At 44.2% G+C, this 24,893-nt stretch overlaps 1 protein-coding gene and 1 pseudogene across 1 annotated transcript in view; one reads left to right on the top strand and one right to left on the bottom strand.

Moving 5' to 3' along the window:
* Positions 1 to 1,550: 1,550 nt before the first annotated feature.
* LOC117873531 lies at positions 1,551 to 5,963 on the bottom strand (annotated as a pseudogene).
* A 2,277-nt stretch (positions 5,964 to 8,240) lies between these two features.
* COPG2 (COPI coat complex subunit gamma 2) overlaps positions 8,241 to 24,893 on the top strand; it is a 34,546-nt gene continuing 17,893 nt past the window's right edge. The window contains exons 1-8 of the mRNA XM_034763968.1: positions 8,241 to 8,360; positions 11,780 to 11,832; positions 12,979 to 13,059; positions 14,028 to 14,099; positions 18,483 to 18,562; positions 19,450 to 19,525; positions 20,080 to 20,172; positions 21,929 to 22,015. Coding sequence (XP_034619859.1) covers positions 8,324 to 8,360; positions 11,780 to 11,832; positions 12,979 to 13,059; positions 14,028 to 14,099; positions 18,483 to 18,562; positions 19,450 to 19,525; positions 20,080 to 20,172; positions 21,929 to 22,015 — 579 coding nt within the window. The 5' untranslated portion in view covers positions 8,241 to 8,323. The remainder of the gene's footprint in view (positions 8,361 to 11,779; positions 11,833 to 12,978; positions 13,060 to 14,027; positions 14,100 to 18,482; positions 18,563 to 19,449; positions 19,526 to 20,079; positions 20,173 to 21,928; positions 22,016 to 24,893) is intronic.

The following is a 24,893-nucleotide window of genomic DNA, read 5'->3' as shown; positions in this document are numbered from 1 at the left end:
AGCCTTCCATTGAGTCCCTGCTATTTGGATGAATGCAGCCATCAAACCACTAAACGTTCTGGAGCCCAAAAAGCTCAACTGGCCCCTGCAAAGACACCTTTTAACAGAGGTTGCATGATTTGGGGTTTACGGTGGAGAATGATGCTGCAGTGCACATGTTTGGGGGACCAAGAACAAGGGTCGTTACAAAATATTAGTTGTTGGGCTATGAACATTGCCTTAGAAGGGGGCACTGTCAGCTCCATCTTTACTGTTATAGCAGCAGTCAGCCATTAGGATTATACTGAATTCTTTAGCCAAGTCAACTCCCATGACTGGCAGAGCTCCCAATAGCATCTCACATTCTTTATAAGAAAGAAAATCTACTCCCAGAGCACTTGTTCAGATTCCAGTTTCATAAACTGGCTCTAGTCCTCCAGCCCTCCAAGGCTTTGTTTGTGGGTGGGGAGAAGTACATCAAAAAAATAGCAACACTGGGAGTTAACACATTTCACCCTCATTTACAGAAGAAGAAATCTTAACATAAATACCTACATGAGGAACAAAAGTTTGAGTAGGGGGCAATCTAGCAGCCAAAGATAGAACATCCAATGCATGTTGGATGTTGAAGCTAGTTAAATTCAGCCTAGGAAGACAATGTTTTTTTTAAAAAAACAACAACACTCTGATTGTTTAATCATTGAAACAACTTAGATAGGGGTGTTTTGGATTCTCTATTGGTGGAAACTTAAATCAAGACTCTGACAGTTTTTCTAAATTATATGGTCTAGTTAAACGGGAATTAGTTCAAGAACATCCTCTGACATGTATTATACAGGAAATTAGACTAGATGATCACAATGATCCCTTCTGGCCTTGGAATCTATGAATGTGAGAGTTTGAATAATACCTAGGGTGACCGGATAGCAACTGTGAAAAAATGGGACAAGGGGTGGGGGGTAATAGATGCCTATATAAGAAAAAGTCCCAAAAAACAGGACTGTCCCTATAAAAACAGGACATCTGGTCACCCTAAATAATACCCCTCACTTCTTCCCCCTGTCCTCCCACACCCAAAACATAGAATGGAAATACTACATTTGGTTCAAGAATTTTGAAAGCATTGCATCTTTTCCAATGGTGAACTGCAAGAAGATACAAGGCTTAAGATGTCTTACAGACCGCATGCTTAACTTTAGTCATAACACAGGGGAGGCCTGCTGTAGAATAGAGGTTTGACAAGATGTTAGTGTCTTAACTGACTCCACTAAGAGCATGCTGTTGAGAAGGTGGGATGAGATACTGGGTTAAAAGTGAACAAGAGGCCAAAACAGTGAACAACTCAGGAGAGGTAAGCTATGTTAAGCAGATACTGTTAGTATGTCATATCCTCCTGTGTATGCAGTGTTGTTGTAGCTGTGTCGGAACCAGGATATTAGAGAGACAAGTTGGGTGAGGTAATGTCTTTTATTGGACCAACATCTGTTGGTGAGAGAGACAAGCTTTCGAGTCACACAGAGCTCTTCTTCAGATCTGGGAAAGATACTCCGAACATCTGTTCCATCTTGCATTTAGCTGTGATGCTTGGAGTATCTTTCCCAAACCTGAAAGAAGAGCTGAACTTTAGCCAGGTCTCCCCCAGCTACATCACTGGTAGTTGATGCACACCTTAAACCCATTTGGGCACCAGTCAACAAACTAGTTGGACCTCCTGGTTTTGATGGTTGCTATATAGCTGCATTCACATCCTTGGGCACCACATCCCCCCGGTACAGCAGGCAGCAAGCCATGTATTTGCCTCGGCGAGGGTCACATTTCACCATCTGGTTGGAGAACTCAAAGCAAGCGTTGGTGATTTCAGGTACCAAGAGCTGCTCATTCTAAGCTTTTTCTGCCAAAATTATGGGCATATAGGTAGTGATGGAGAAGTGTATGCAGGGATAAGGCACCAAGTTAGTTTGGAATTCAGTGAGATCCACATTCAAAGCACCATCAAACCTCAGGGAAGCAGTGATGGAGGACAACATCTGAGCTATCAGCTTGTTCAGGTTAGGGTAGGAGGGACACTCAATATTGAGGTTATGGTTGCAGATGTTGTAAATGACCCCATGAAAGAACAGTCAGAGTGCTCCAGCGTGATGTGGTAGGTTAGGATGGAATTGTAATTTCTCCCATCGCAGTGGAGACCTGTGGGCAGGATACACTAAGAACTCCATCTTGGATTTCTTACCAAAGTCTACTGACAGTTGTCCCACTAGGTTTTTACCACAAGCTAATCATCAATCCATGTGATAGTCAACATGTGGTAAAACACCACACTTTTTCCCTAGTGAAGACAAAGCCCAAAATTAGTCAGACATTAAGTAGGTCTTCTTATTAATACATCATGCCAATACCTCCCTTGGTTGCACCAAATCCCCAAAGGTATTTAGGCTTCTGTCTCAGGGCTGATACACCCCGTCACCCCGTGAGGGCAGGGGAGAGGTGCATCACAGTCCCACGGTCGAGTCGGAAGGGCTGCCCCGCATCTCAGGCAGCACAGCTTTGTGGCTTTAGTCCTGAATATGACCCTTAATGTTGATTTTCAATAAGTCTTGGAGTCGTGGGGACGTTCCAGAAGACTGGCAGAAAGCTAATGCTGTGCCACTTTTTAACAAGGGTATACGGGATGATCCGGGTAATTAAAGATCAATCAGCCTGACAATCTCAGGCAAGATAATGGAGCAGTTGATATGGGACTTGATTAATAACTAAAGGAAAGTAATGTAATTAATGCGTATCAACATGGGTTTATGGAACATAGATCCCATCAAATTAACTTGATATCTTTTTTTGATGAGGTTACAGGTTGGTTGATAAAGGTCATAGTGTTGGCAGAATATACTTAGACTTCTGTAAGGTGTTTGACTTTGTACTGCACAATATTTTGATTAAAAAACTAGAATGATATAAAATTAACATGGCACACATTGATGGATTTAAAATTGGCTAACTGATGGGTCTCAAAATGTAACTGTAAATGGAGAATCGTCATTAAGCAGGTGTGTTTCCAGAGGAGTCCTGCAGGGATTGGTTCTTGGCCCTACACTATTTAACATCGTTATCAATGATCTGGAAGAAAATATAAAATCCTCACTGATGAAGTTGGCAGATGAGTGGGAGTGGCAAATAATGAAGAGCACAGGTTGCTGATTCAGAGCTAGGGTGACCAGATGTCCCGATTTTATAGGGACAGTCCTGATATTTGGGGTTTGTCTTATATAGATTCATAGATTCATAGATTCTAGGACTGGAAGGGACCTTGAGAGGTCATCGAGTCCAGGCCCCTGCCCTCATGGCAGGACCAAATACTGTCTAGACCATACTCTTAAATATCTCCAGAGATGGAGATTCCACAACCTCCCTAGGCAATTTATTCCAGTGTTTAACCACCCTGACAGTTAGGAACTTTTTCCTAATGTCCAACCTAAACCTCCCTTGCTGCAGTTTAAGCCCATTGCTTCTTGTTCTATCCTTAGAGGCTAAGATGAACAAGTTTTCTCCCTCCTCCTTATGACACCCTTTAGATACCTGAAAACTGCTATCATGTCCCCTCTCAGTCTTCTCTTTTCCAAACTAAACAAACCCAATTATTTCCGCCTTCCTTCATAGGTCATATTCTCAAGACCTTTAATCATTCTTGTTTTTGCTCTTCTCTGGACCCTCTCCAATTTCTCCACATCTTCCTTGAAATGCGGTGCCCAGAACTGGACACAATACTCCAGTTGAGGCCTAACCAGAGCAGAGTAGAGCGGAAGAATGACTTCTCGTGTCTTGCTCACAACACACCTGTTAATACATCCCAGAATCATGTTTGCTTTTTTTGCAACAGCATCACACTGTTGACTCATATTTAGCTTGTGGTCCACTATAACCCCTAGATCCCTTTCTGCCGTACTCCTTCCTAGACAGTCTCTTCCCATTCTGTATGTGTGAAACTGATTTTTCCTTCCTAAGTGGAGCCCTTTGCATTTGTCTTTGTTAAACTTCATCCTGTTTACCTCAGACCATTTCTCCAATTTGTCCAGATCATTTTGAATTATGACCCTGTCCTCCAAAGCAGTTGCAATCTCTCCCAGTTTGGTATCATCTGCAAACTTAATAAGCGTACTTTCTATGCCAATATCTAAGTCGTTAATGAAGATATTGAACAGAGCCAGTCCCAAAACAGACCCCTGCGGAACCCCACTTGTTATACCTTTCCAGCAGGATTGGGAACCATTAATAACAACTCTCTGTTATTACCCCCCACCCCCGCCTATTACCCTCCACCCCCGTCCCGATTTTTCAAACTTGCTGTCTGGTCACCCTATTCAGAGCAATCTAGATCTCTTGGTAAACTGGGTGTAAGCCAGTGTGGTGCAAGTAGAAATAATTTCTTTCCAGTACGCTGCACTCATGGGAGGGACACACAGGGGGGGCACATGACCTCCCCACGTGACCCCCCCATGTGACTCCTCCCCGCCCAGCCTGGGGCCCCTGTGCTCTCCTAGTCCCCTCCCTATGATCCACATCCATCCCACGTTACCTGTCAGGGGGGCTTTGTCCTCCTCCCGCTGTGCCAGAGACTTCTGCTGTACAGACCCCAGGCACGAGGACTCAGGAGATGCAACTGCATGGAAGGGCTGGGGGCTGGTCTGGGAGTGGTACAGCCGTGCCGGAGGAGCTGCCGGCGTGGGGCTGCGTCTCCTGAGTCCTCCTGTCTGGGGTCTGTACAGTAGCCCTGCCAGAGGGTAGGGTTGAGGGCAGAACAGCAGCTGCGCCAGAGGAGCTGCTCTCCCGGGAACCACAGTGATGAAAACAGCAAAACCTGGGGCCGCCAGGCAGCTCCGCCCTCGCAGCTGTACCGCCTTGAGCACACCCCCCCAGTGCTGTCCTCCAGCGGGGCTGCTGTACAGACCCCAGGCAGGACTCAGGAGACGCAGCTGAGTGGAAGGGCTGGGGGCAAGGCTGGGGGCGGGCTCCTTCTGTGTCTTTCCAGTACGCCGTACCGGTTATAAATATCTTACTGATACGGCGTACAGGACCGTACCACCGTACTTGCACCACTGATGTAAGCAAATTATATGTGTTTTAATACGGCTAAATGTAAATCTATACATCTTACTCCTGAGGGAATTCTATGCCAAAAAATTAAAAATTCTGTGCCAAAAGAATTAAAAATCCATAGACAATACTTTAAAATTCTGGCAAAATTCTGCAAATTTTATTTGTCAATAAATAAATGGTGGAGGCTCCAGCATGCCAGTGGGGTGCACAGTTACAGGGGAACTCCTTACAGGGGAAGAAGAGCCACGAAAATGATTAAGGATTAGAAAACATGCCTTATAGTGATAGACTCAAGGAGCTCAATCTATTTAGCTTAAGAAAGAGAACATTAAGGGGTGGTTTAATTACAGTCTTACAGCTTACTCCTCTCACGGTACTGCTCTGCTATCTACCCCAATAAAGGAGAACTAACAACTTAAAATACTTTGTTCAAAAATTTTAAGTAACACTTAACTTTCAAACGCCTGAACAGCAAATGTAACTTTTCTTGTCTGCATAGTAAACACTGGCATTTTTATCTGTTTGAATAATCAAAGTGGTGCTTTCCGTGCCTTCTTGGTTGCAAAGATTTGAACTGCTTCCTGTGGAAGGTCCACAGTCTGGGCCAACTCATGCTCTATTGAGATGGTTGCAAGGCCGACCAGCCTCTCCTGTGTCATTGTGGAGTATAAATGTGTTTTTATTAACTTCAGCTTGGAGAAGCTGTGTTCTTCACTAGCAACTGTTACAGGAAGTGTTAGAAGTATGCGCAGAGCAACAAAAGCATTTGGAAAGAGGGTGGTCATCTTATTTGTGCACATATATTCCAGAACAGCCTTTGGAGTTGATCCTGCTGAAATGTATCTTGAAAGGGCTTTCAGGTCATCACCTAAATCACCCGTATCAATATCGTGCATATTATCAAAATGAACCATTAAAGTCATTTGTTCCGTATGGCTGATGTCAGGTGTGCAGTCCAGAATAACAGAGTAATATCTTTGCTGACTTCAGATCTGCCACAATCTTCTGTTTAACTTTTGTTGCCAGTAACTGCATGATCTCATTTTGAATTGTTTTTCCAAGGTAATGGTGTGGGTACATTTCTTGGGTGGTGACTCTTCTTAGATGCTCCTGGAGTACAGCATCAAACTCAGTCATCAGCTCCACAATTTTAAGAAAGTTTCCATTGTTTGGCATATACAGCTGATCTGAAGTGCCACGCAGTGCTAGGTTTTGGGTAGCAAGCGTTCTCATAATGGCAATGAGACTTTTTAGAACATTTTGCCAGTAAAGAGACTCTGATGCAATCTCCTGATGCTGATCATCTATGGTGGCCTTTAACCTTAGTCTCATCTCAAGTTCTTTCCACCTATGGAACGTTCTCTGGTGATTTGCTGCCTTTTCATGGCATGCCAGATTTCTACAGTCCTTTGTTCCTGTAGAACCCAATGTGGCTGGAACATTAGACTGGAAGAGTCTGCAACAAAAACAGTATGCAGCATTCTGTGTTTGTGAGTACATAAGCCATGGCCTCTCCACTTTGTCACCATTGGGGATTTCATGACAGTAATGTGTTGGATGGAAACTTCTATTTTCGTTGTCTTTGGGGAACATGAAGTTTTTCACCTGCTGTGGCCCATGCAGTACAAGGAAGTCCCTCAGGCTACTGCTCAAGTGGGTTCACAGTCCTGGATCATTTAGACTTAAGGAACTAAACTCACCAGCAGCTGTTTCTTGCGCCTCCACCACACTCTTCTCTGATCTACACTTTTCCTCAGGAATGTGCATGGTTACATCCATTCAGGACCGGCTCTAGCCACCAGCAAAGCAAGCATGTGCTTGGGGCGGCACATTTCCAGAGGTGGCATTCCGGCCATCTTTTTTACGTTGGCAAGCTGTGTTGGAATGTTTACTAGCAATTCCTGTGGTGGGTGCCTCGGGTTCCCTCCAGCAGCTCCCAGCCCGCCCTGCTCCCAGCCGTGGGAGCTCATTACAGAGTATAGTTGAACCCAAATTGTGTGATTTTGTTAAAATTAAATGAGTGCACGGGTAGGAAATTGTTTTATTTCACTAACTACAAATTCTGGTTTATTTTATTTTTTAAAATTTTAAACAGTAAAAAAAAAAACCCTGCAAAGTTCAAACATGTGTAAAAGCCAAAAAAAAAGTGGGTGGGGGGCGGCCACATTTTTCTTTGCTTGGGGTGGGAAAAAACCTAGAGCCAGCCCTGCATCCATTTGCGCTGGAGATATGGATGCTGCAGTAACTGCCAGGTCACCTGCACTCTGACTAACGGGAAGATCAGGCATCTCCTCACCACTCACATCCTCACTGGGGCAGGAAGGCTCACCGTGAACATTTGTGTCTATGTATCTCAGGAGAGCTCCTTCCGGCTTAGATAGAAAAGCTTCCTTTGCTTTCTTTCTTTTTCTGAATGCTGCCTCAGAGGGGCGTTTTCTTCTTTCACTCATGACTGCTGTTCTGTGCCAGCTAGAGTGGCTCTCAACACTCAACTGAAGGGGACAAATAAGCAGGCTGGTAGCAGGGCCTGAGTGAGGGAAGATATCACCATTGCAGGGGCCTAACTGGATCCTATTATTTCAGTTGGCTGCCTGTTCTCAAGTGGGTTCAGGGAAGCAGCAGGAAACAGGAAGCTCTCGGAGAAGCTGGCATTAGTCAGTCCAGGCTCCCGGGGGTGCTAGAGAGGTACATAAGAGACTCCTCCTCCTCTCTCTCCCTGCAGCTCCTGCTGCTTTCTGTTATTCCCTCTCCCCTTTTCTCCTGCCTGCCTGTTATGTCTCTTGTGCCCTCCTTCCTCCAGCCCAGCACGCCACCATCTCTGTGCAGCTAGAGCAGAGAGAATACATATGCACCAGCAGCAGACACAATTTTCTACACTCTGGGTCCTAGTGATGCCCCTCCCCCAGTCTGGCACCTGAGGCCAGCCCTGCTTCAGCTCCAAAGCGAAGCTCATTGACAGAGGAACAGGGTTATGGGGAGAAGCTTGCTAAATATGGGCTCTGTCCCTTTAAATGGGAACTTCCCCCCCACCACTTTCCTGAGAGCGAAGGGGGCGTGTCCCGGACATGGTTGGTTGCGGCCAGGCTGGAAGGGGGCGTGGAACAAGGCGTCGGGCGCGTGGCTACGCGCTGAAGGGCGGCTCTACGGGCCAGTCACGGGGCCCGTTGCCGGGTTGGGAGGCGGGCCTTCCGGCGGGCGCTCCCTCCCGGCTCCGGCGGTGGCTCACGGCTGAGGGAAGCGAGCGGGCGGCGCCGAGATGATTAAGAAGTTCGACAAGAAGGACGAGGAGACCGGTACGGGCGTGGGGCTGCGGCCCGGGCGGGCAGGGGAAGCGTGTCCAGCCCGGAGCGGTTCCTGCCGCTCCCCCGCTCCGGGCAGGCCCGTCAGTCAGAGCGCGGCGGGCCTGGCCTGGCCTGGCCGTCTCCTGCTGGGACCCGGCGCCTCGGCTCCCCGGGGGGGTCGGATAGGGAGCGAAGGGGCCTAACTACCCCCCCCCCCCCGGGCCGTGTGGGGCCGCTGGGCAGTCGCTGGTCCCGAGTGCGCTGGGCGCCGGTGTCGCAGGTTTATCCCCTCCCCGGGGGGCGCAGGACAGGGGTTCGGGGGCTGCGGGGGGCTGGTGGCCGCTCTGAAAATGTCTCCCAACCCGAGCCCCGCCGCCCTGGGCCAAAGCCCGCGGTGAGCCCGTGTGTCCGCAGAGGTGCTGCCCGGAGCCCCCCAGGAGGCTGCTGAGCCCCCGCTGGCGGTGCCTGGGTAACCGGGTCGGCGGCGGGCAGGGTCGGACCTGCGATTGCTGGAGCTGAGGGCACGAGCCGCTACCACAGGAGCGAAAAGCCAACGGGCTGTTCGCTAAGGCTGTAGAGCAGAGTCGTTAATCTCTTGGTGCCATGAGATGGGACAGAGCACCCCAGGCAGAGGTGTGTGGGTCACACCAGCAAACACCACGGCAGCCAGGAGCAACAGCTGGGCACTGCAGGGAGGGGCTGCTGTTCCTCCCCCCCAATCTCCACCCAGGTGGCTGTTCTGGCCACAGAAAGATCCCACGGTGGCCGCGTGTGAGAAACGCTGCAAGGCCATGTGTGGAACAGGCTGGTCGCAGCTGGGATGTTCTCCATAGCCAAAGAGAAATATGAACCAGTTGGGTCAGTTTCTAGTGAGGTATGCTGTCAAATTAACGCTGCTAAACAACCCAATGCTTTGGGTGTTCCTAAGCCTGGGACTACCCGATGCTGGGACTGGAAACAGGATGGAAATAATTGCCCTGTTCCTTTCATTCTCTCTGAAGCATCTGGCCACTGATGGAAGATAGGATGCTGGGCTAGTTGGACCAATGGTCAGACCCATATGGGCCGTTCTTATGTTTTAACCCATCAGTGTGTTGGGCTGGAGGAACTGTGATGTTCAAACTGTTTCATAAGACATTTAAAATAGCATTTGGTGTTCCGAATAAAGCTGTTGTCACATTCATGGTTTGGTCTCACTTCTACTGGGCAGGTATGCAGTGTAGGTAGTCTCTCGGTCTATCAAAGACTATGATCCAGTGTCATGATGTGTTTGGTCTTTTGGCCCTGAGATGAAAGCCTTGTTTGTGTCTCTTGGACCGTGAAGTACAAACATTATCTACTAAGTTATATCTGTTCTTATTGTAGCTGTGTCAGTCCCAAGATATTAGAGAGACAAGGTGGGTGAGGTAATGTCTTTTATTGGACCCACTTCTGTTGGTAAAAGAGACAAGCTTTTGAGCTACACAGAGCTCTTCTTTAGGTCTGGGAAAGGTATTCACGGTGTCACATCTGTTCCGCCTTGTATTTAGCTGTGACGCTGGGAGTATCTTTCCCAGACCCGAAGAAGATCTCTGTGTGGCTCAAAAGTTTGTCTATCCCCCCAACAGAAGTGGGTCCAATAAAAAATATTCTTGTCTACCTTGTCTCTCTAATGTGCAGGAGTCAACATCATGAATATAAAACATAGCAAGAGTGGCAACTGCAGTCAATCTTGTTGGCAGCCCCTCGGCAGTGAGGCCGAGAAGGAAATGAGTTTGGGGCTCAAATCACCGTGTTCATCTATACCACACTCACCGTCATAATTAAAGTACCCTGTCTATTATGTGCTCATTACCATGGTAACGTGCATATGCTACACAGATCATTCAGTTGGTGGTGTAAAATTCTTTGTGGTCTAGTGGACATGTAGACAATTATGCTAGAGTTTGGAAAATAAATCTACTCATGAGTGGGAAGCTTTCATGAGTGGCTAGGGGGAGCTAAGCCAGGAGTTTTTTCAGAATGTAAATGTTAGTTTAGCAAATTTTTCTAGACCTAGTTTTTAAGATAATCTTCCAACAGGGAACTGTCATCTCCTAAGTCTGCAGACACAGCTCCATTGCCACTGTTGTTCCTCTGAGCTTTGCCAACAAACAGCAGAGTAGAATTAACAAGACTGCACAATTTTACTTCTGCTCTTCATAACCCTTCATACAGCAATGAAACTGTCGAGAGTCTTATCAGTTGCCTGCTACCCTTGGTGTCAAGTAGCATGTCTACACTGCAGTTAGCCACCTGCAGCTGGCCCCTGCCAGCTGACTTGGGCTCACTGGGCTTGGCTAAGGGGCTGTTTAATTGCTGTGTAGCCATTTGGGCTTGGGCTGGAGCCCAGGCTCTAGAACCTTGGGAGGTGGGAGGGTCCCAGAGCTTAGGCTGCAGCCTAAGTCACAATGGGTATATCTATACAGTTCTGCACTTAAAAACCCACACCCGGGCCAGCTGGCTTGGGCTTGGGCTTACTGGGGCTGCAGGGCTGTTTCATTGCAGTGTAGACTGCCAGGCTCAGGTTGCAGTGGGAGCTCTGGGACCCTCGCAGCCTGAACCCAGAAGTCTACAGTGCAATGAAACAGCCCTACCACCCGAGCCCCACAAGCCCGAGTCAGCTGGCATGGGCCAACTGCAGGTTTTTGATTGCAATGTAGACATACCTGATGCCTACACTGCAATTAAAGAGCCCCTTAACCCAAGTCCTACAAGCCTGAGTCAGCAGGCACAGGGCAACCATGGGTGTCTAACTGCAGTGTAGACATACCCTTAGTAGCAGTAGAGCAGGGGTAGTCAATTATTTTTTTTTCAAGGTCCAAATTTCTTGGTCAAGGTCCAGACTCCAGAGAAAATAATACAAAAATAACAATAAGGACAATAATAAGTCAAAAAAAGATTTTGGAGTCCGTTCAAAACCATCTGACAGTCTGGATTTGGCCCACGGTCCTCCTATTGACTACTCCTCCTGTGGAGGCAGGAACTGGGATTATTAGCTAGAGAAGATGATCTAAAAAGCAAAGGTTAAGGGTGGTCCTGGTGGTGGATGAATGGAAACCTGTCCCCTTTTTGTAGCAACCAGAAGTCTCGGGGGTAGGGGAGAAGGCACCAGAAAACTACTTTTTTTTTTTTTTTTTTTTTTTAGCAGGTAGAGAGGGCTGGGGTTTCAAATTTGCCAGGTACATGCTATCCAGAAGCTGATACAAAAGATGGAGCTTATAAGCAGTATTCAGGGACAAGCACCCATGGTAGAAATGCAAGCACCTTTACCCTTCCTACAGCTGGAGGTGACACCGGGGTTGGGTTCATGGTGAGATAGCTTGTGGAAGTTTAAGAGCTGGCATTCTGTGTATTCAGTTCCATGACTTCTAGCATGTGGGTAACCATCAATGATTTGTTTTATTATTTAGGTAGTGGCTCCAATCCCTTTCAGCATTTGGAGAAGAGTGCTGTCCTTCAAGAGGTATGAACAGAAAGTGTATTATAAAAGTTGCTATAGCTTTGGGCTGGATGCACTAGTGACCTAAGCAACAAGTTTGAAGTACCTGAACTTTGTGCAGCCAATGGTTAAAACTGGTGCATGGTCAGTTAATCCTTCCAGGGTAGATAAAATAAACTGAGTACACATGCAGTTTACTGTGTGGGGATCTTTCAGATCGGACCCAGGAAGACCGAGGACCTGTTTAATTTACATGGACATTAAAGATCCAATGGCCCTTACTGAAGAGGCTGCTTTTCTGTGTCCCTATTGTCATGCCATGCAGCATGCTTTTCCGAGTTCTTCACCTGGCTACATCTGTGTACCCTAGAGGTGGTTAGCTATATGTCAGTGCAGTTATATGTATATGGTCTGTGAAGTGTTTGGGGCTCTTTTTTTGGATGTAAAGAGCTATAAATGTGAAAGTGGACTAGTTAATTTCACTGTCAGGTTCCCTTGCCCTAGTACAGTGCTTCAGTGTTTGGTTGCAGATGCTGGAAAGGAAACTTTTAGAATCTAAACTAAACTGACATAAAGAAAACCCAAAGACATCCAATATTAATAGAAATGCCCAAGCTTTGCCATTGAATGGCTATATCAGGAGTAGGCAACCTATGGCATGTGCACCAAAGGCGGCACGCAGGCTGATTTTCAGTGGCACTCACACTGCCCGGGTCCTGGCCACCAGGGGGCTCTGCATTTTAATTTAATTTTAAATGAAGCTTCTTAAACATTTTAAAAACCTTATTTATGTTACATACAACAATAGTTTAGCTATATATTATAGACTCATAGAAAGAGACCTTCTAAAAACATTAAAATGTATTACTGGCACGCGAAACCTTAAATTAGAGTGAATAAATGAAGACTTGGCACACCACTTCTGAAAGTCTGCCGACCCCTGGGCTATATGATTAGAACCCAGTCCCTGGTTCAAATCACTTCACAGCCATCTGTCTAAAACTGAGTCCATTTTTCAGCTAAGTGCTTTTATTAATTGGCATCCATGTTATGGTGTAGTATACAATAAGACTGCTTGGGTGAAATGTGTTCTCCTGATCCCATGGGGTGAGTTGGTAAATTGTTACCAATGAATTATGCAATAATGCAATATTTCTGCTGTGTCTGCAGGCTCGCATCTTTAATGAGACTCCCATAAATCCACGAAGATGTCTGCATATACTTACCAAGATCCTTTACTTACTGAACCAGGTAAGTGGATCTTCCTAACCCAAACACACACCTAGGGTTAGTCTTTTCTGATTTAAAAAAAAGTTTAGCATGAAAGAATTACTGTACTTCGATAGCAAAACAACTTGTATCTTATGCTATCCGTCTAGAGGGCAGCTTATTAAGGGTAACAGAAATTGAACCCTATTATATAATGTTATGATCTTAGTTTTGATTTTCAGCTTTCCTTGGTGGAGATGAGACATAGCTCATGAAGCTTTTAAGACTTTTTATGATAGACTTCTGGGAGCTGCATCCCATTTATACCTGTTTACAGTGACGCCATGTTAGCCAGAACGAGCCTTCTCTACATTGTAGAAATAGCCATGTTTAAACAAGAGTATGAATGGTAAAATGGTTGGGTAATGACTGTCGCATGGTTCTTTCTTTGCCTACGTAGAGAACAGGAATCCATGTTGAGGAATTATGTTTAGCTTAGATACCTAAACGTCTGTGAGTACATGAAATATGGACTGAGAGGGCACTATTTAATACTGGTGTGACCAGCAGGGATTACAAGGTCCTACATGTTCTGGTGTATCTGAATCAGCACAGGTTTGTATTGGGGAAATCCTAGGATACTCCTCTTCTCAGTTGACAAAAACTTAAAACAAACACCATAACCCCTTTTGCTATAAAGACATCAGAAGGACACAGGTTAACAAACCCTGTTCCTGTTACTTTGCTGGTATGGATGATGCTCCTGTTGAAACAAGCTACATAAAAAGCATAATTAGATTGTCTTGTGCTCTATAAGAAACACAAGGTGAAGAAGGGAGTGTTTCTAAAATGGGGAAAAGATTTTAAAAGAGAAAAAGGTTTAGAGACAGAGGATGGAGTTCAAGGATCTAAGTGGGCATTATAGACGAGAGAGAGCTAAAAAGAGAAAACTGTTCAGTAGTTAAGTTTTGATTAGTCTCTTACATCTGCTGCTTGCATGTTATCCTTAGGGTGAACATTTCGGAACTACTGAAGCCACAGAAGCATTCTTTGCAATGACCAGATTATTTCAGTCTAATGATGTAAGTCTCTGTATTTAAGGAAAAATGTTTCATGTGCTTTTGGCTGCGTTGTACCCTCAGTGGGATCTTTGTGAACCCTCTGATAGTAGCAGAAATTGTGAGGTGTTCATATATGGTCCCATTGCTCTGATATAAGTACCTTAGATAGAGGAATGTGCTCAATTTGAAAGCCCAATATGGGCCTTAGTTTCTTGCCTTTCAAAATTAAGATAGTGTTGTTTACAGACTAGAGGTCCAGCATTCCTTAGAAAGGAGCCAGCATTCCTTTGACTCATGGGTAAACCTGCTAAAAGTAAAGGGATTAGAATGTTCTCAAAGCATTGGGTTAAGTTTTTGGCTAAGATGTATGTAGTAGGACACTATTCGTTGGTCTCGGGACATCTACACAGAGCACATCACCGGCCACCACCAATACCGGGAGTGAGCCGGGGAGACCTAGTGCACCCACAAGGGGGAAGAGACCTATAAACCCCCCCCCCGCTGGACTTTATCCTGTGAGCCCTGAATCCACCGAACCTAACTGAATCCCACCACGTGAGGGTCACCCCATCCCCATTACCCAGCCCACTTACTTATACCCATGACTGTCTCTGCTTTCTGTATGAGTGATGGACCCTCACCGCTTGTCGGCTGTATCTTGGTCCCGCCCACCATTTCTCCCCCCCCCCCTCCATTGGGGACATTACAGTCTGTATATATTATGTGTGCTGCCCAACACCAAAATACTAACATCCCCCTATACGCTGTATGTTACCCCCAATGACCAATAACTGACACTTCAAATTTTCTGTATCGTTTATTTTTCAAATATTATCTAATAAACTTTTAAATCTGTTCATTTAATATCTGATATGTTCGTCTTCAAGTGTTTGCTCATGTCCATTCCAATGTAGGTGTGTGCTCACCCCAAGCACTGCCGCAGGAAAGTTTTTTCCATCAGTAGTACCTGTCAGGTCAGCTCTGGCGCCCCTGGAGTCACACTCATAGCTCTGGTATAAAGGGCCCTGCTGACTTACCACCCCCTCAGTTTCTTCTTTCAGCCCGTGACAGTTGCTGGAACTGCGTTTCGTTCTTACTTCTGCAAGTACTCCCCAGCGGAATCTCTCTACTCTTGGTGTATATAGTTGATTGTATCAAGTATCAGGGGGTAGCCGTGTTAGTCTGTATCTACAAAAACAACAAGGAGTCTGGTGGCACCTTAAAGACTAACAGATTTATTTGGGCATAAGCTTTCGTGAGTACAAACCTCACTTCTTCGGATGCATAGAGTGAAAGTTACAGATGCAGGCATTATATATTGACACATGGAGAGCAGGGAGTTACCTCGCAAGTGGAGAACCAGTGTTGACAGGGCCAGTTCAATCAAGGTGGATGTGGTCCACTCCCAATAATAAATGAGGAGGTGTCAATTCCAGGAGAGGAAAAGCTGCTTCTGTAATGAGCCAGCCACTCCCAGTCCCTATTCAAGCCCAGATTAATGGAGTTGAATTTGCAAATGAATTTTAGTTCTTGCTGTTTCTCTTTGAAGTCTGTTTCTGAAGTTTTTTTTGTTCAATGATAGTGACTTTTAAATCTGTAATAGAATGACCAAGGAGATTGAAGTGTTCACTTACTGGCTTATGTATGTTACCATTCCTGATGTCCGATTTGTGTCCATTTATTCTGGTGCCCCTCTGCCATGTACATTGGCCAAACCGGACAGACCCTCCGCAAAAGATAGCTGTGATGGCTCAGTCCCTGTCCTCTTCCTCCCGGCACTGTTCACCAGCACTGTTCAGCACTGCTACAGCCTGGTCTCTGGAGGGATCCTCAGAGATGGACTCAGAGGTGGAGTCTTACATCTTGCAAAAGAGCTGACACTGCCAGTCTAGATACTGTCTGGCGGTGGACCCAAGTCAAGGGGTCCCACCAGTGGCGTGGCCACCGGGGCAGTGGCAGTTCCCCGTGCAGTGGCATTCCCAGTGCAACCATGGTCCCGTTCCAGGAGGTCATGTTCGGTGGCTTAGGAGCCTGGACAACCTCTACCACCAGAACATGATCCAGGCTCCGGTACCAAGGCCAGTGCCATGTATCATGAAATGTCACCACAGGATCCGGATGGTGCCGAGGGCAAAGAGCAGAGCCTGTCCAAGCATCCTCCTCTTCCCCAGTGAGGCAGTCGCAAGAACTGATGATGTGCCTTCGCAGGAGGATTATAAGGCACATCAAGAGCTTCTAAGGAGGGTAACTCAAAACCTGGGGATCCAGGTGGAGGAAATTAGGGAATCCTCCCACTCTCTTGTGGACATATTGACAGCAATGGGCCCTGCAAGAGTTGCACTGCCCTGAACGATGCAGCCATGGACCCCATCAAGGTTCTGTGGCAGACCCTGGCGTCCCTGCAGCCGATGGCAAAAAGGACTGAGAGGAAATATTTTTTTTCCCAGCAAAAGAGTTTGAGTTCCTGTACACGCACCCACCACTGAGTTTGTTGGTGGCGTTGGCCGCCAACGAGCGGGAAAGGCAGGGCCAACAGGAACCAACACTGAAGGCCAAGAATGCCGAAAAGTTAGACCTTTTTGGGAGGAAGGTCTATTTGACAGCGGGTCTCTAGCTCAGGATTACCAACCAGCAGGCACTCCTGAGCAGGTATCATTTCAACTCCTGGGACTCTGAGAAAAAGTTTAAGGAGTTGCTGCCTCAGGAAGCAAGACGAGAATTCATGACTCTCATAGAAGAAGGCATGGCCGTGGCAAAGGCGTCCCTGCAGGCATCCCTGTGTGCAGCAGACTCGGCAGCCCACTCCAAGGCTTGGGTGGTCACAATGCGCATTCATGGCACAGGTTCCTATCCAGGACATCTGTAGAGCAACAATTTTGTCTTCGGTCCACACTTTTGCGTCTCACTATGCCATCACTCAGCAGGCCAGAGATGACGCTGGATTTGGCAGAGCAGTGCTACAACCTGCTTGTCAATGAACTCCAAACCCACCTCCTACACATGCTTGGCAGTCAGCTACTTTGGAATGGACATGAGCAAGCACTCGAAGAAAAAAACGATTACTAACCTTCCATAACTGTTGTTGTTTGAGATATGTTGCTCATGTTCATTCCAAAACCCACCCTCCTACCCCTCTGTCGGAGTTAGTCTGCAAGAAGGAACTGAGGAAGTGGCGGGTTGGCAGGGCCCTTTATTCTGGTGCTTGAGAGCACGACTTAAGGGGGCAACAGGGTCAACACAACAAATACCCTGAGGGAAAAACTTTCCAGCGGTGGTGCTGAGGGCGAGCACACACCTACATTGGAATGGACATGAGCAACACGTGTCGAAGAACAACAGTTATGGAAGGTTAGTAACCGAATTTTCTCTGACGAAGCATGGGAAAATCGTATCTTCTCAGGGGTGGACGGAGTCTGATGGGTGTCTTTCATCTCTGCTAGAATCCTAACTTACTGGTTTTTATAGTGTATAGGGAAAGTTTTATAAGCAACTTTATAAGAACATAAGAATGGCCAAACTGGGTCAGACCAATGGTCCATCTAGCCCAGTATCCCATCTTCTGACAGTCAGTGTCAGGTGCTTCAGAGTGCTTCTGCCCAGATGCAAAATATCACAAATGACAGATTTTTGTGACCTTTCTTAAATCCGGATTCTGCAATACCAATTTCTCTTGTACTGTGAGCCTATTAGGCTTCATCATTTGCCTTCAAATAGTTCTATTTAGAGTGTAAATCATTGATCTTTTATGCATGTTTCTTCCATTTAAAAATTGGAAATGGGGAGTCTTGTTGAAAAGTTTCTAATTAATTATAATACACAATATGAGCGACTATCTCAGTACTGAACAGTTTAAAATGTGATTTCTGTCATGGCTAACCAGTGAAATCTCTTGCTGTTCTCTATGATCTGCAGAGGGTCCCATTTAAAGTAATATTGCTTTGATTTAACTTAATTATAATGAAGGGTCAAAACTTGTTCTGTTAAAACTCTATCTACTGTAGATTAAAATACCCCCAAAAATTTAACCTTGAAAAATGAATAACCACTTTAGCAAGTTTCACAAAAATTGTATGCTGGTATCAGAAGTATACAGGCTAAACTAACTGTATTCTAGCGTAGTTTGCCTCACCAGTGTGGACAGGCATATTGTACTAGCCAAGTTATTCTATGGATTTGGGCAATAACATGAAACATGGCGGGAACCCTGTTAGCAGAAGTGTGTAGCTTCCAAGTTTCTAGTCTCTGTATAAGCAGTGTTCTATGAAAGTTGCTACAGTGGTTAGTGTTATTTTTAAGATCATATAATTGGAGGGTAGAGGGAGGAGTATTTGTGTATAGTAACTAGAGTTAAGTATTGTTTCTAAGTAGGCAAGTCTTAATGCTTTTTGTGATAAACTCCCACAGCAAACCTTAAGAAGAATGTGCTACCTTACTATCAAAGAGATGGCCAACATTTCTGAGGATGTCATCATTGTCACCAGCAGGTATTAGAAAAATCCAACTACAGGTTTCTAAAGCAAATAATTAAATGTTACTGTATTGTTACTTCAGCTGCTGCATTTTTCACAAGGTTGGCTCCCTGATCTGTATAAAATGGACAGCCAGGGAAACTAAACATGTTCTATGAAATCAGACACATCATCAGATCTACAAAGTGAACTCTATTAACTTCTTTTAAGCTGTGGTTGTAAACAGAAAAGTGACTAAAGCATAAAATTATTATTTCTTGCTAAGCATATCTTCTCCCTGTCATAACTGCTTAATGTTTCTGACAAAAACAAGCTTGTACCTTCCTGTTCACCCTACAGAGACACTGCAGCTGTGGGAAATTGAAATGGGTTATAGTCTGACTGACTTCATCAACAGAAGTGTCAGGTTCTGGCCACAGAATCTTTGTTACCGTATGTAACTAGTGTAAGAGCCAGACAGATTTTCAGATCCTAGATAGAACTGGTAGCTTGGCAGTTGGAAAGAAGTAATATTTTTGACTAGTAAATCTAACAAATTAGCCATTAAGCATGTCGTTTTTAGTGTCAAAATCCATGGAGCTAGAGGAAACAAGAATACAATAGGACAGCCAATCTTGTCCAAAAAAATCAAGTCCTAGGCTTATGGTAATGGAATCTTTTTAGTTTAGGTTCTGTATTATGGATTTCTGTACTTCTGGTCTGTAGCGCCAATGTCAATAATTTTCAAATGACTCACATGTGCTCTCTAGCCAATAGTGGGTTTTAGCAATGACATGGTGATAACTTGAATGATGGCTTATAAAAATAACAAGCTATGTTTTTTAGAAGGCATGTGGTACCATTATATAAATATTTAATAATATAATAATGATGATATTAACAATCTGTTTTAATTATTCTAGTTTGACCAAAGACATGACTGGGAAGGAAGATGTATACCGAGGCCCGGCCATTAGAGCTCTCTGCAGAATCACTGATGTAAGTACAGAACAATCCCATGAGTGAGGGAGAGAATCAGTTTGGGTGGGTCTGGAAAAGAGGAACATCTCTTTTGCAGAATGTCCTGTGGGAGTAATGAGCAGCCTCTTTGGGCGGAACTGTTTTTAAAGAATCAGGTTTAGATCTAGTTTTAACACTCAAAAAGATGTGCCAAAACTTCTCTCTAACTCCACAGAGAAGCATCTTGGCTCGCAGGAGGAACATGGGATTAGGAGACAAGAATTTTGGAGTTTTAATTCCAGCTCCAACACTGCCTTGCTCTGTAGCTTTGGTCATCTTAACTTCTGGGGAGCAAGCACACTCTGCTTGGCTACCTCACAGAGGTGCATGTTGCAAGGATTGACTGTAATGTCATTAAAGCAGCCTGAAGGTGCCATCTTCAAGGTGCATGTTCTGTTCCTTTGTTGTATTTGTAAATATATGCAAATACTATGTATATTTTTGTGTCTCTTTGAAATTACATTGGTTAATGCATTGGTCACATCCTGCTTCCAGAAATGAACATCACGTGTTGCTTTTCTTTCCTTTCATAGGGTACAATGTTGCAGGCCATTGAGAGGTACATGAAGCAGGCCATTGTGGATAAAGTCCCCAGTGTATCGAGTTCGGCTCTAGTATCTTCCTTAGTAAGTGCAGAAATAGCATTACATTAATCTGGTTTATTTAGTTATGACAGGGAAGGGTTGTGTGTTCTATGCATAGCTCTGCCCTGCCTACATCTTAGTTATTGTTCCTCCTCCTATTCCCCTTCTCTTTGCCTAGTCCTGTCTTCCCCTACTTTGGGATTTCTGCCTTTCACTTCCCATGCCCCAAGCAAGCTTCTTCCTTAGCACTAACTACTTCTATTCCATATCTTAATAGCTCATTTCGTGTTTGGATTTAATTTAGAGCATTAGCTCCTCTGGGCAGGGACCTGGTCTCCCTGCATGTTTGCAAGTGCTGCGCCCACCTGTGCCTCTGAATAAATGAGAAATGTTGATCAATTCTGTTGTTATTTAAGTACCAACAAGCATGCTTGGTGCTGTACAACCACTAATGTGCTCTGGCCTGATAACCCTCCGGTGCAAGACGAACATAGAGGGACAAGTTACATTGGGAGCATAGGAGGAAGGAATTAGCTTTATATTTGTATTGTAATCTCCCTCCCTTCTCCTCTTAAGCAGTGTTGGGTGGGAGAAGGTGCTTGGCGTGGTGCAGGGGGAAAATGAGGGTGAGGGCCTGACTCGCTGTATTGTATTTTGTATTCACCATCTTTATTATGGTAGTGCCTAAGAGCCACCCAAGCATAGAGCCCCATTGTGTTAGGCACTGTACCAGCACGGAGTGGGAGACGGTCCCTGCCCCAAAGAGCATACAGGCTAAATAGACAGACACTCAGTATGGGGAAAGTGATTGTTCACTCTGCTGGTGAGTTCTATGTGGTGGTTGCAAATGTCAGGTTAGTTCCACAATTTTTTGGTATGTGATTTTACTAAGGAGGAGATCAAGTAAATGGAAAGACAGCAGAAGGGAAGGTGTATGAGGGGGGCAGGGGAGAAGAGGATAAGAGGGGCAGCTGGTAAGTGAAGCTGAGGTGAATATACTGTGAGGGAGGAAGAAGGTTGGTGCAAACAGCCGATCAGCGCAGGGCAAAGAAAGGCCAATTAAAACTGTATAGTTCTCTGAATGTGCAGAGGTCCAAAGGCCCCTGCTTGGGTTGGTTCTGCCCCTACCAGCTAGAGACTCTGGCTGGTTCCTCTCAGCAACCCACATGGGTGGGAGGGGAGGCATCACATGGGTCCTATGCCCCAGAGTTTGGAGGATCTCACTGCAGTTTTGTGTGCTGGGGGGAAGCGATGGCCCCAGCAGGGTCCCATTGTACTCCCTCAGCCCAGGGCAGCAGTCCCTGGGATTGGGAGATGCACGTAAGGAAGGCAGTGGGAGGAGGACATGTAGGGAAATAAGGCTGGTGTCTTCAGTAGAGCAAAGAGAGAGAGGAGGAGCATGATACACAAGGCCCAATAGGTAGGCAGGAGTAGAGTTGTGCAGGGCCTTGAAAGTTAGAACAAAAAGTTGAATTTGTGGCCAGTATTAAAGCTTTTTATGGGGCTAAAGGGGTAGGGTGCTTTCTCCTCTCTTTCCAACATTAACAAAAGCCCCCAATTCTTAGTTGCTTTTATGTGCAGGTGTCAACATTTAACAGAATGCAAAATACAAATTAGTTATTGCAGGGGATCTTATCGCTTTGTCTCAATGGCTTGGAGCAGAGTCCTAGATAGATAGATCATGGTTTATGCTAGTAATTTTTCTTAAAACTTCCCAGTAAATTATCATTATTAAAAAGGTGCTAGTAAAAGTCAGTGTCGTTGGTTAGTTTATAATATTCTTTGTTTCTACTCCTAGCACATGATGAAGATAAGTTATGATGTGGTCAAACGGTGGATCAACGAAGCCCAAGAAGCTGCTTCTAGTGACAACATCATGGTGCAGGTATGTTTCCGAACATAAGGTTGGTGTATCATGAGTGCTGTAAACATGCTATACCATGCTTGTGGTTTTCTGTAATTTTTTTAATAAGTCCATGGGGTCCGTATTTCAGAGCTTAACTTAGCTGATAGAACAATGCTTAAATAACAGGAAGCACTACCCTTAGGCCCTGATCCTGCCATGTGATGTGGGCAGATGTCTATTAACTTATGTGGGAGAGCGTGAGTGAAGGGATCCATCATCATGCAACACATTACAGGTTCAGGACCCTATTCATTTGTTCATTCAGTGTCACTAATCACTGTAAGTAGCAGAAAATGTTAAGTTATTGAAGCAATTATCATTTAATTATTGCAATTAGTAAAATTCATGACACCAGTCAACGTGATTACACTTAGAAAATTGCCTCTAACTTGCCATTCAAACTAATGGACAATTTTTAAAAACACATGGACTTTCAGCAAAAGTAGGCATCCTTTTCTTTTTTAGGAAATGGTTAAAAATGAGTATTAAAAAAAACTATATGCAGTTTCTCCACACTTACAATGTTAGCTTCTTAATTATATGTGCAGTTTGGTATATACCTCTACATTTTCCCCAGTAATTTTCTCTGGTGGTTGGGATCTTATTTTGCTGAATTCGTGACCAGTCCAGATAGGAGTTTTGTTTTGAATTTGAAATCTTTTCAGGGATTAATCTCAATGGATCAAACCAAAAAATCCCTACATCTTTTTTTTTTTTTTTTTTTTTTTTTTTTAGAAAACTTACTGTCAGGACTACTGGAAAGACCCTAAGTCTGGCCTTTTTAAGAGATCTGTTTGTGTGTTTGTATAGGGACAGTTTTTAAATAAGTCTCTCAGGGAGCTAGGACATGTAAAAATAATCATTGAAGATTTAGGGCATAATTGAGCTGACAACAGTTGGTATTTAGATCCTTACCCAAATGCACATCTACAACTATGGATTTGTGACTTTCCAGATTCAGCTATTTATTATGCCTTGATATAAATTAGGGATGTCGATTAATTGCAGTTAACTCACGCAATTAACTCAAAAATTAATCGCAGTTTTAATTGCACTGTTAAACAATAGCATACCAATTGCAATTTATTAAATATTTTGGATGTTTTTTCTACATTTTCATATATATTTGGTGTTGTAATTGAAATCAAAGTGTATATTATTTTTATTACAAATATTTGCCCTGTAAAATGATAAACAAAAGAAATAGTATTTTTCAGTTCACCTCATACAAGTACTGTAGTGCAGTCTTTTTGTTGTGAAAGTGCAACTTACAAATGTAGATTTTGTTGTTGTTACATTGTTTTGTTTTTGAGTACAATTATGTAAAACTTCAGAGCCTACAAGTCCATGCAGTCCTACTTCTTGTTCAGCCAATCGCTAAGACAGACCAGTTTGTTTACATTTACAGCAGATAATGCTGCCGCTTTCTTATTTACAGTGTCACCAGAAAGTGAGAACAGGCATTTGCATGGCACTTTTGTAGCCGGCATTGAAAGATATTTACGTGCCAGATATGCTAAACATTCGTATGCCCCTTCATGCTTCGGCCACCATTCCAGAGGATATGCTTCGATGCTGATGATGCTCGTTTAAAAAAAAATGCATTAATTAAATTGTGACTGAAATCCTTGGGAGAGAATTGTATGTCCCCTGCTCCGTTTTACCCACATTCTGCCATATATTACATGTTACAAGAGTCTCGGATGATGACCCAGCACATGTTGTTCATTTTAAGAACACTTTCACTGCAGATTTCACAAAACACAAAGAAAGTACCAATGTGAGATTTCTAAAGATAGCTACAGCACTCGACCCGAGATTAAAGACTCTGAAGTGCTTTCCAAAATCTGAGAGGGACGAGGTGTCGAATATGCTTTCAGAAGTCTTAAAAGAGCAACACTCTGATGCGGAAACTATAGAACCCGAACCACCAAAAAAGAAAATCAGTCATCTGCTGGTGACATCTGACTCAGATAATGAAAATGAACATGTGTCAGTCCACACTGCTTTCCATCATTATTGAGCAAAATCCATCATCAGCATGGACGCATGTCCCTTGGAATGGTAGTTGAAGCACGAAGGGACATATGGATCTTTCGCGCATCTGGCATGTAAATATCTTGCAACGCCGGCTACAACAGTGCCATGAGAACACCTGTTCTCACTTTCAGATGACATTGTAAACAAGAAAAGGGCAGCATTATCTCCTGCATTGTAAACAAACTTGATTGGATGAACAAGAAGTAGGACTGAGTGGACTTGCAAGCTCTAAAATTTTACATTGTTTAATTTTTGAATACAGTTTTTTTTTTTTTTTTTTTTTTTACATAATTCTACATTTGTAAGTTTGACTTTCATGATAAAGAGATTGCACTACAGTACTTGTATTTGGTGAATTGAAAAATATTTTTTTTTACAGTGCAAATACTTGTAATAAAATAAATATAATGTGAGCACTGTATACTTTGTATTCTGTGTTGTAATTGAAATCAATATATTTAAAAATGTAGAAACATCCAAAAATATTTTAATAAATGGTATTCTATTATTGTTTAACAGTGCAATTAATTGTAATTCATTTTTTTAATCACTTGACAGCCGTAATATAAATTAATCTACTCTGGAGAAGAAGCTTGGGCAGTAATTAGAAGGCAAAATAAAGCAATCCCACTTTGGGATTACTTTATAAAATGAGGATAATACTTAACTGCCTCAAGGGTATTTGCAGGGTTATTTGATGTTTGTAAAGCAGTTGGGAGCCCCTCAGATAGAAGGTGCATTGGAAATGCACATATTATTTCTATGCAGCCTGGTTTTGTAAACGGGTACATTTGATGTTCCAGTGGCAAGCCCTGTC

Source organism: Trachemys scripta, chromosome 1 (assembly GCF_013100865.1).
Source record: "Trachemys scripta elegans isolate TJP31775 chromosome 1, CAS_Tse_1.0, whole genome shotgun sequence".
Classification (NCBI taxonomy): domain Eukaryota; kingdom Metazoa; phylum Chordata; order Testudines; family Emydidae; genus Trachemys; species Trachemys scripta.
The sequence above is the reverse complement of the archived record's forward strand: the minus strand, read 5'-3'. Positions and strand labels throughout refer to the sequence as shown.